Source organism: Paramormyrops kingsleyae, chromosome 7 (genome assembly GCF_048594095.1).
Source record: "Paramormyrops kingsleyae isolate MSU_618 chromosome 7, PKINGS_0.4, whole genome shotgun sequence".
Lineage (NCBI taxonomy): Eukaryota > Metazoa > Chordata > Actinopteri > Osteoglossiformes > Mormyridae > Paramormyrops > Paramormyrops kingsleyae.
This window is the reverse complement of record NC_132803.1, coordinates 36,394,469-36,405,506: the sequence shown is the minus strand read 5'-3', so window position 1 is coordinate 36,405,506 and position 11,038 is coordinate 36,394,469. Positions and strand designations below refer to the sequence as shown.

The following is an 11,038-nucleotide window of genomic DNA, read 5'->3' as shown; positions in this document are numbered from 1 at the left end:
ACCTCTATTGGATGAAGCAAATGACACTGTAATTTGATGTTCATGTAAAAAGTTTATTATGGTGAAACATAACCATGGGCAAAGGTTCAGTGCGTAAAAAATAATGTGCTAGCAGGGAAGCAGAGCATATATCTGAAAAAATACTTGACAATGAAGGATTACAGGGATTGATTTATGTACATAAGAGATCAAGCTTTCAAACGAGGGTAACTTTGTCATTTTATTCATTGGTTTTCTTCTAAAACTCCGAAGATAAAAAACATTGCACGAATGTACAGAATGCCGACTGACATTTTTCCGCGATGAGTGAGCAAGCTATTTGAGAGCATTACAGTCATATTTATGGAAAAATGCGTGTTTTGTCTTAATACTGTGACGGTTTATGAAGTATTGGCCGTGAAAGAAATAGTTTGAAGTGCTTAGTTTTCATTTTATTAACACTTATATTTTACTTCCTGACACTCGACCCGTTTAAAGATGGCTACCATGGTCATTTTATTTTTACTTGTTACAAAAAAACCATGGCACAAAAATTGCGCAACTTTCTACAGATATTATCTGAAAGGTTTTTTGTAGTGTAACAAGCCGTTTTTGGTTGATTTGATACATTTGTTTCTTTTATTGAACGTCATTTTTTTTTGTTATTGAAATTTCGGACGTATGAGTCCGAACCACTAGGCGGCGACAGTGAAAGAGTTAAACAAAAATTCCAATAAACAATCATATTTGAATTTAAATAGTTTCATTGTCTTGAGTTTACATTAAGTATTTACATTTACATATCCAAAAAGTTTCAGTCTTTTAATTGTGATTAATCGCGATTAATTGCAAAAAATTGTGCGATTAATTAGTTAATTTTTTTTAATCGATTGACAGCACTAATATATATATATATATATATATATATAACAGAACCATTCTGTTTGTCAAGTTTATATAAATATATACACATACTCACTGTAAAAAATCTACACACATGCATACAAATATAATATTAGTAATACAGGGATAGGATCACACCAGCTTTTTGGACAACTCATAACTAATTTTTTTTAATATATATATTAAGATCAATAGAGTGATCGGATATCATGCACACTATCTATAAGATCTTACTATGAAGAAGATGATGGTGGCGCAGGAGGTAGTGCTATCGTTCGGCAACTGGAAGGTTGCAGGTTCGAGCCCTGGTTTCTTCTGACCCCATCAAAGTGTCCTTGAGCAAGACACTGAACCCCAAATTGCTCTCGGTGTGCAGGTTGGCACCTTGCATGGCAGCCTCCACCACCGCGTGTGTGGATGGGTGAATGTGAGGCATAAATTGTAAAGCGCTTTGAGTACTCGTAAGAGTAGAAAAGCGCTATATAAATGCAGTCCATTTACCATTCTGTAGCTCAAAGAGATAGGAAAACTAAGGACTCACCACAACTGCTTTCAAACAGGGCTCAATTAAATTTCGATGTTAGCATGGCTACCTCAGGAAATTCCTGTTCTGGACAGTTTCAGAGCAAACCAGAAATCGATTTTTTCAGTAGTCTTAATTACAATGAAGTCACATACTGCTTTTAAAGTCGAAAATTGATTTATGTTTTCCACCATACCTTGTTAGGCTCTCTCTCTGTAGTGAACTGTGGGACTGTTTGGCTACAAAGTGAAAATGAGAAGTGAAACGCTCATCAGTCTGGTCTTGCAGCCCACAGGAAGCAGAATAAACTGAAAACATAAGCTAGAAGCAGTATCTACCAATTTGTACAAGGGGTCAGCTGAAGAAAGAGAGAGAGAGGTAAGGAGCATGTGCTGATTACAGTGCGTTGCCACAGTGCGTTGATGAGAACCTGAGTGCAGCCATGTGGCAGGCAATACCTCAGCACCACATTAGTCCAAATGGAACAGTGTGAGTTTTTTTTCCATGGGCTGGAGTGCCAATCCCCCCTAGTTTTTCCCTGTAAGTTGGAGGACCTCCTTACAGGGCTGGATGTAGATTAACATCATACCCAGGATGAAGAAATTGCAGGGCAAGGGCCTTGCTCAAGGGCCCAACAAATTAGCATCTTAAGACAGCAAGGACCTAAAATTCATAAATGGCCCGTCAATCCTTACACATTGTCCATTTTGCAGTAGTACAGTAGCAGAAATGCACACAGTACACTAAAAAAAGAACAGAGCAAGGAGAAGAGGGTGTGAGGGGAAAAAAAAGAAACGCATTGCGTCTCCGTATTATCTGGTGACAAATTGTCGTAGTTCCACTCGGTTTTGAATAAGTACACTAAATTCCCTACTTATTGTTTATCCTTTGTAGGGCAGAATTAGGGTAACAGCCACGACTGCAAGGTCAGGTGGGGTGCTCCTGACAGCTGTTAATGAATGCGCATTTAGAGCAGATACCCATCCTAAGCCTATGAAAGGTACTCAGATATCTGGATTCCACTGCCAGCCTGTCCCGAGGTAGCAGAATGGTATACCAATCAAAGGAACAGTTGAACCAAGGTTCAAATGGTACACAAGCTGAAATGCACTAGCAGATTGCTTAGTAACCAATGACATGCATCTGTCCACCCCATCTGAATTCCAGGGCAAGCAGTGAGGACACCATTGGGCCCTTGAGCAAGGCCCCTGAAAAGTGATGCAGGGGCGCCAGATAAATGGCTGACCCTCCGCTCAGACCACAGGTTTCATTCTCACCTGTATTTGTGTGTACTCCAAAAAAGAAGAGCAAGATAGGATATGCGAAAAGTATTCCAATGTACCTCTACTTGTACAAATTACAAAAATATCTTAATTTCGTTTTGCATTGTTTCATACATGTTAATATTCTACTTGTGCACATTATGAATACTTCACTATGCCACTGCAACAACTACTTCTTGTCATTGCAATTATCTTGCATTGTGCTCACACACCCATCCCTGTGCAACTGTGATAAGAATATCACAGTGTTCCTCCAAACATGCCAATGAAACTTGTGAAAATGTGAAACTACCGTGTTATCTGGGACTTTATCTGCATTAAATGAACAGCTAGTGCATGTATATTTAGCAGATATCTCCACCCCCCTTCAAAGCGACATGTAAATAAAACCCTTGGGTCAGAGAGCAGGGTCAGCCAGCATCCAGAACCCCTTACAGTAGCTGGGGTTAAGGACTTCTCTCAATGGCCCAGCAGTGAGATGATGAATATCTTGGATGGGAGAGTAAAGTCCATAATCCTAACCTATTGAGCTGCACAATATTCTAAACAATTGGGAGGCAAATATAATATGCAAGGTCAGTTATTTTGAGCATTTTACGCAAGGGAATAGGTTTGGTTTCGGTAGGCACCAAATCAGCCCTGAACTCCTTGTCCCCTACACATACACAATAATCCCTTAGGATTGGTAGGGACACGTCCCACTCTCCATACCCAAATCTATGCCTTTGATTTTATGCTGTTTCAATTCTGCCTTTGAATATCAATTCTATTGTTATTTCAGAATATTGATACAAAAAATAAGAATGGATATAAGTCAACAGTCAACTACTGTTAATTTAACAGTATGATGCCTTGCAAAAACACATTAACACGATACATGAATCACAGGTCAAATATGAAACACAGAAGTTAATTTGTATATGTTGCAACTACGAATGACTATAATTCCAATTATTCCCCTAAAAATGTTTGATTGCTTTCTTAAACAAAGTGGGCTCATTCCAGTCGACAATTCACACCAGCCAGCTTTGCAACAAAAATCTTAGTGTTTATTATGTGGCTTTACAATTTGCACTACTTCTTAAATAACAAACCATCCACGGTATTCCATAAAATAAAAAAGTGAACAATTTTACTCACATAAGGTATTCTTTTTGGCAAATCACAATGCATTTTCTGGGGTAATGTGCTGTAACAAAACAGTGACAAAGGCGGAAACGGCTTTTAAAAATCAGACCAACACCAAAACCTACTGCAATAATTTATTCTTGAAATGTTCATCTAGTCCTGAGACTAAATCCTCATTAAGATTTAATTTTTTACCTTGAATTACAGCATATACAAGTTAACAGCATAGCAAGTGTTCTACTTTCTGGTAAAATCTTAAGGGTGCAATTCCATACTTTCAGAGAACACAGATAGTGTAAATGGTTACACTACAGCTACCTATACACAGACAAATTGGTTGTTGAGGAAAGAAAATAAAAGTTAAATTCATGCAATATAGAAAAGGGCTATTTTAAAATTGATAGCTATAGCTGTTTGTGGATAAATTACTAATTTTCAAAATCAGATTAGTTCCCGAGTCCAGAAAGTGATACCTCATCCATAATGTTTCAGGATTCAGACAGGCAAAACATAAGGGATTTAAATTAAATGCAAAATCAAAAACTGTACAGTACAAATTACAATACTCTGATACGTGTCAAACGAAATATCCCCCAATAAAGTGTCACATTTCCACCAGGCTCTGTGCCTTAAATATGGGTTAGCCTGCAGTGACCAACGGAAAATAACTATTTACAAATTTTCATCCTCTCATTTGTGGTTAAAGCAGGTTTAACAGCATACATGATTAATTTACAAACATATCTGATTTCTTTCTTTGAAACGGACAAAGTAGAACCAGCTCTTTCTGGAGACAATAATGTGATCAAGTCACAGTCTTAAACAGATGTGACAATATATGACCCGCTGGGCTCAGCATTCTCGCCTTTGGAGTCTCTCTTCTTAGAGCCACTGTTCACCGGCCCTGGGATCTGCGATGGCCGATGTGTGGCGCCATCAGCACTGCTCTTTCTAGGACTAGGATTATAATTGAAAGGGGTCACCCTCGCTGCCACAGTGCCGCTCGGAGAGCTGTGCTTGCTGGAATTTGAAGAGCCGAAAGGAGTACGTTCGGCAGTTGAAGTCTCGTGAGCCTCTGCCATTGCGCTCTGACTGCCTGGCCTTTCGAGACTCACAGTATGGGCAGGTGTGGTTTCACTGCTGGTGAACTGTTTGGACTGTGTGTCATTCCCATCGGGATCTATGGCAAGTAGGCTGCCAGGCACACAATTAGTATGTGTTACGTTTCCAGTCGGAGATTTCCCCGATCTGGGGTTATTGATGGGGCAATCCTCAATTCTTACCCATACATCCTCACTTTTCGAAACTGCTGCAACCATCTGATGCCCCTCTGAATTTGAATCTTCATCCAGAGATTTATCTTTAGGCCCACTATCCACCTTACATTCCTTAATTTTCCTCAATGTTCCTTTTAAGGCCAAATTACCATCACTATTTTGTAAAGTCTTATAAGGGGGGCTCAGAGTTTGCTTTTCATCTTCACTCCTTGTCTTTTCACTTGATTCTGACGACGCAGATAGGATGGATGAGGAGCTCCCTGTTCTTTTCCATGTGCTCACTCTTGGAAGGGAGGAGGAATGTTTGCTGTGTTCACGCTTCCATGTTCCAGATCTGTTAATAGGGAGTCTTGAGGGGCTCTCAGAATGGGAACGTGCAATGTCATGTCTTCTAAGACATCTCCCATCACCATTTTCAGACGAGTTTCCGTGTGGAGACTTCTGCCAGCAACTACCTTGATAGGGCAAAGTTAGAGACATATCTGGTAAAGAAGGACTTGATACTGGTGTGTGAGATTGGGATTGGCTCGAAGATGGAGATAAAGATTCAAAAGAGGCAGACTCTTCTAATTTTCTCTTTAGAGTAGGGCTGGGGGCTTCCTTAATAAATGTTGACTGCCGAACTAGCACAGGTTTTTCTGATCTATCCGACTCACTGCCACTCGACTTTGTGGATGACATCCTGGAAAGTTCCGCTCTTTTTGAAGGGCCTGCTGCTCCAGACTGATTCAGACCTTTCGAAGCAGACTCACTTCTTGGAATAACACTAGCACTCCGAGGCAAACCACTCTGTTTTGCAGAACATTGCTGACCTAAGTGTCTTCCTGGGGAGGGATATGAAATTCTAGAAGAACCAGGCGACTTGGTTGAAGATGTGCTTGGGGACATTGTACTGGGTAACTGTGATAACTTGTTAGATGGACTAATACCATTTCTTCCAGGTGACACAGAAGTACGACCTGGTAATTGCATAGATCTTGATAATGGTTGCTGAGAAGGTCTAGAAGGAATCGAGTCTCTTGAAGCAGACTGAGTGGGGGTCTTACTTGGGCCTCCTTGGCAATTAGTTTGCCTTGTAACAGGACTAGAATCTGACTTTGTAGGTGTTTTCACATTTCGCAAGGAGCTGCTAGAATTTTGACCTTGTGAAGATGCTTTTGAGGTAGCTCCCTTAGGTGGTGTCTTTTTTGTAACTGGACTGGAGCTGGGTGAGCTGCTCCTCACCCCTGGAATATGAATCATTGTTCTTCCACGGGAAATCATAGGACTGGCATTTTGCCTCTGTTGAGTGGATGCACAATCAAGACTTGTTCGTGCTTTCCCAGTTATGAGGCTTTTGTAAACTTTCTTACCCCCCTTAATGCTTTTAGTTTGTTGTTCTTCCTTCTTTTTAGTTTCCAGTAAGCTCTTTTCTCCTGGCTTTAGTATTCTGGGACCTTTGGTTGTGGTTGTGTTTTTTTCCTCAAGATCCATTGATATATGGAAGGGAGACCCAATTGAGATACCAGACTTGAGAGAAAGGATTGAATCAGAGTCGGAAGAACCTTGTCGTGATAGACTAGCAGCTGCTTGGTGCAGACTGCTAACTATAGAATTTGCACCTTCTTGAATAGCTTTCCAATCGAATGACTCTGAATCAGGTGAAAGAGCTTGCTCAGAGACAGGACTGTGACTGTCTAATGTTAGATTTGGCTCTTCAGCTAAAATGCCATCCACAGTTTTATCACTCTCCCCATGTTCATCTGACTTATTTCGAAGGGGTTGTTTCTTCTTTTTTGGCATAGCAGAACTAATACATTCCTGCAAAAGATCATCTTCTGAATCAATGCTAAGAGAGCTAAGTGAACTATTTCTGGAAAAACATACTGGAGTATCTTCAACATGGAAGGCTTTTGGAGCATACCCAGAGCCTGGAGGCCTAGAGGTTTCTACCACAGTTGTATTTTCTTTTTCATGAGACTCCCTGTTGTTGTTGTTTTCTTGATCAATGTCACTCAAGGAACTCAGAGAGGAATTTCTAGAAAAACATACTGGAGTGTCTTCAATAGAAAAATTCTGCTTCTCATCTGAGACTGGTCCTGTAATTTCTTTTGATGTGTGTGGAAATCTTTCTTGCTTTTGTAGAGATTTTGATGGAGCCACCTGAAAAGTCTGCTTTCTGTTTGTGGCTTGTATAACAGTATCATCATTAGCAGCTTTAGTAGGTTGCTTTTTCTGCTCTTTTTCTTTCTTGAGCTCAGCTTTCTCCTTTGAGAAATCAAGATCATCCTCCTCAAAATCTAATGAGCTTAAAGAATCATTGCGCGAGAAGCAAAATGGGGTCCCCTCTATTGGGGTATACTGATGTGGTGAATCAAAAGAAAAACCGGTGCGTACTCGCTCATCAGCATGCGGAGGCTTCTCAGTTGAGGTTACTTTAAGGTCCTGTTTTTTGGTTTCATTTTTTTCTGTGCTTGAGGCTCCCAGGGCAACACCACTTGTTGTTCCTGGGCGTTTTATCATCCTTGCTCTATATTCACTGCTTTGTGGCATTGGCTTTACCGGGGATGTGGGTTTATTCTTTTCCATTTCCTGTTGGACTAGAGATCCAGGAGATGTTGACGGATGCCCTTGATCAATTTTATTCATTCTAAAAGGCTTATGGGATTTACTTTTTGGCATTGCAGAACTGATACATTCAGCTAGAATATCATCCCCTTCATTTTTCTCATCGTCCACAGATACAGATGTAGACAGACTCTGCCCAGCCGCCTCTGCACTTTTCCCCTCTGAACCAGTGCCTTCCCTATGAAAAGAAGCAGATTCCATGGGAGGCACAGGTGTCTCAGTATTTGCTAGCTCATTAGGAGGGGAATCAATAGTGAGATCACTAAGAGATGTTGCAGTTGAAAAATTTATGGGGGTTCCCTCAACACAGTATATTCTAGGCATATCTTCTCCATGGGTAAAGCTCACATGTTTCTGTTGCTGTCCCCGGTTATGTGGAGGAAGCAATTTATAAACAGGAAGCTGGCTTGGTTTACGAGCTACTGGTGGAGGTATTCTTGAAGTGCTTGTAGGAGACTGCTTTTTTGGTTTTCGCGAAGACTTAGTTGGCATTGCGGAATTTATGCAAGCTTCCAATATCTCAATATCATCATCATCAGAATAATCTAATAAATCTTTTTCTGGTTCCTTTTGTAATTTGGCCACATCTGAGTCCATTGTTTGTATAGTGTCATCTTTTTCAGGCTCACCATCATTTCCATGGTCATCTTCATGAACTGGGGGCATAATCTGAAGCTCAACATCTTTCTGAATGAAAGGTTCATCAAGGCTAAGGGCACTCAGACTTGAGGCACAAGAGAATCCATCTGGAGTACTTTCTGTGGCAAAATGCAGCAGTGTGTCATTGTCTGGAAGTACTTGAACTTTCTGGACAGCAGAATTCACAGCCGCATGCCTTGGAGCCAAATCCCTCTTTTCCATTAGAGGTACTTTCATTTTGTGTTTTCCTTGGGGTGGATGTGATGGAGGTGGAGTTTTACAACGACTTGGAGGCATTGTTTGCCCAGGACTATCAGGAAGATCACTTGGGCTGATAATTCCACTAACCATGCCACTGCATGGTTCACTCTGCACAGAGCTAGCTATAGAATGACTCTCAAAGCTATCGAGGGAGCTCACTGAAGTACACCTGCTGAACATAAGAGGTGTCTCTTGCACATAATGTTCTGGGGGACTTTTAGGAGTTTGAGCACCACTTTTGGATGGAGATTTAGCTCCAGATGAAAACTCAACTGCTTTATGTCTTGAGCCATCGGACATGGAAACACCAGCACCTTGATTTCTCTGAGGTTTCATTCGGTTATACTGTGAAGTGCTTTGGGTTTCAGCAGTATGTTGTTCTGCAACTAAAATACTGGAAGACACTTTTTCTGAAATAGCTAGATTAGGATAGTTAGTTACAGCAGCCATGGGTCGCTTACGACCTTCCATTTCATCTTCTTCGGATGACAAAGATGACAAAGAACTGCCTCGTGAAAAACAGATTGGCGTGTCCTCAACACAGTATGTCTGCAGAGTCTCTTGATTAATTGCAGGAGACTTGCATGTTGAATTCTTTTGGATAACTTGACTCGGCCCAGACCTTGTTTGAGGTGGGAGAAGCTGCTTTTGTCTGCTTGAATTCTTTATGGATGCGGTCATGTTTCCCGGGCTTAAATGGTCCTTTGTTAAACTGTGAGATGATGATTTTGGATGGCTAAAAACGTTTTTTTGGGAACAGTTTTCTGAATATTTTAAGCTGTAATCAATTGGTTGTTCCACATGATGCTCCTCATTATATTTCATGCTGTAATTAGTTGGCTGATCTTCCTCCTGTTGTTGTTCTTCTGAGTACCGCTCACTGAAGTTGGTTGGCTTGTCGTCACCATAATCATCAACAGGGCACATAGTCTGGCTGATCTTTTTAGTCATTCCAAGGCTAGAACTACTTTGTTCAGAAGAATTGGAACTCCTTGACCGGAATCCAGCAGAACACTCTGGTGCCACAAATCTCGACGGATACGTTGCGTGCGTTTCCTCACTGGTGACATTTGCCTCTGTGTACACTGGATAACTTGGGCTTTGAGACTGCACTGGTTTCTGATCTACCCGTTTCACATCATCCCCATGATGTTTAACTCTTGCCCACCTTTCATTCTGGCTTGGACTCTGTCGGCCAGAATTCAATTGTTCATCTGAGTATTTTAGGCTGTAATTAATAGTAGTATCCAGGTCCCCATTATCATCCTCCATATGATTGGCACTGTGAATCTTATGGGCAAGGTCAGCAGGATATGTCCCGTAGATGCCGCTTTTCCCTTCATCTTCAGAATAAGACTCAATGGAAGGTTTCATCTGACCCCTTCTGCCATAGCCATCAGTACTGCTAACACTGTTCAAGCTGTCATTGGATGCCCTATACTCAATTTTTAGCATGGGGCAAGGACGACTTGAGTGCTCAGCTTTGGCAAAGTTGAATGCATTTAAATGACCAAGCATGGTAGGTGTATGCCTTATGGCACTTATTTCATCCGGCGCACACTGAGGGTCCGGTGTATTGCCAGCACTCCTGTCTCCTTGGCTTATATGCATGCTTTCCACCTCTTCCATTACCTTGGCAATTTGTGTGGCTGTTGATGTCTGCATTCCTTTTCTCTTGGAGGGTTCATCTGAAGGGTGAAATCCACCAAGTACAGCTCCTTTCAGTTCCCGATCAAGGCTCCGATCCTTCTCACCTTTGGAAGTGTCTGAACTATCTCTGTTTTCTCTAGATGAATTAGGCAGTGCTGGGGTGTTTACATAAGGACCATGAGGACGTATACTGCTGGGACTTAAACTCTCCGACCGACAGTTATCATTATGATGGGCAGAGTCCACAACAAACTCACTGTAAACATTCTGCTTGTGTCTCGGTTTGTTCTTTTGAGGAGCTTTCGGACTCAAGTTATCGATATTATCGAAAGTCTCTGAAAGGTGCTGCGCATCCAGTTCTTCAATTAAAGCTTTCTGTTTTCTGGCCTGGAGGGATGGCAAGTTGGATCCTGGAGACATGATGTTGGCATCCTTGTATTTAGCTGGTCTATTAGCCATGAGATTTCGCAAAGCCGCTGCACTGCCCATAGCTATCATTTTGTGCTTAGAGTGAATGAGATTTTTCAACATGCTGACAGCTCCCATGTCCCACAGACCTTCTTGGTCCTTTGCATTTCGAGCAGAAAGGTTCCAGAGTGTTCCACATGCATTACTGACTATTGTTAAGCTGTGAGACTTTAGATGCTGAAGTAGAGTCTGGAGACAGTTGTTTTCTCTCAAAATTTGCCTACAAATACAGGGAAGAAAATTAAAATATACTATGATTTTTGCAGGAAAGGAATTCAAAGTAACCCACAGTTTATCACTAATACACAAAACGCTAAACT

At 41.2% G+C, this 11,038-nt stretch overlaps 2 protein-coding genes across 10 annotated transcripts in view; both read right to left on the bottom strand.

Moving 5' to 3' along the window:
- Positions 1–1,926, bottom strand: part of c3ar1 (C3a anaphylatoxin chemotactic receptor) — a 4,247-nt gene extending 2,321 nt beyond the window's left edge. The window contains exons 1-2 of one of the 4 annotated variants that reach the window (XM_072714890.1): positions 1,602–1,693; positions 1,117–1,492 (exon numbers count right to left, since the gene is read on the bottom strand). In XM_072714890.1, coding sequence (XP_072570991.1) covers positions 1,117–1,379 — 263 coding nt within the window. In that variant the 5' untranslated portion in view covers positions 1,380–1,492; positions 1,602–1,693. The other 3 variants (XM_023797040.2, XM_072714889.1, XM_072714891.1) reach the window with 3 other exon arrangements.
- Positions 1,927–3,715: 1,789 nt separating this feature from the next.
- The window catches only part of apc (APC regulator of WNT signaling pathway), a 45,948-nt gene continuing 38,625 nt past the window's right edge, over positions 3,716–11,038 (bottom strand). For all 6 annotated transcript variants that reach the window (XM_023796095.2, XM_023796078.2, XM_023796104.2 and 3 more), the window contains one exon: positions 3,716–10,938. In XM_023796095.2, the coding sequence (XP_023651863.2) occupies positions 4,635–10,938 (6,304 nt within the window). In that variant the 3' untranslated portion in view covers positions 3,716–4,634. The remainder of the gene's footprint in view (positions 10,939–11,038) is intronic.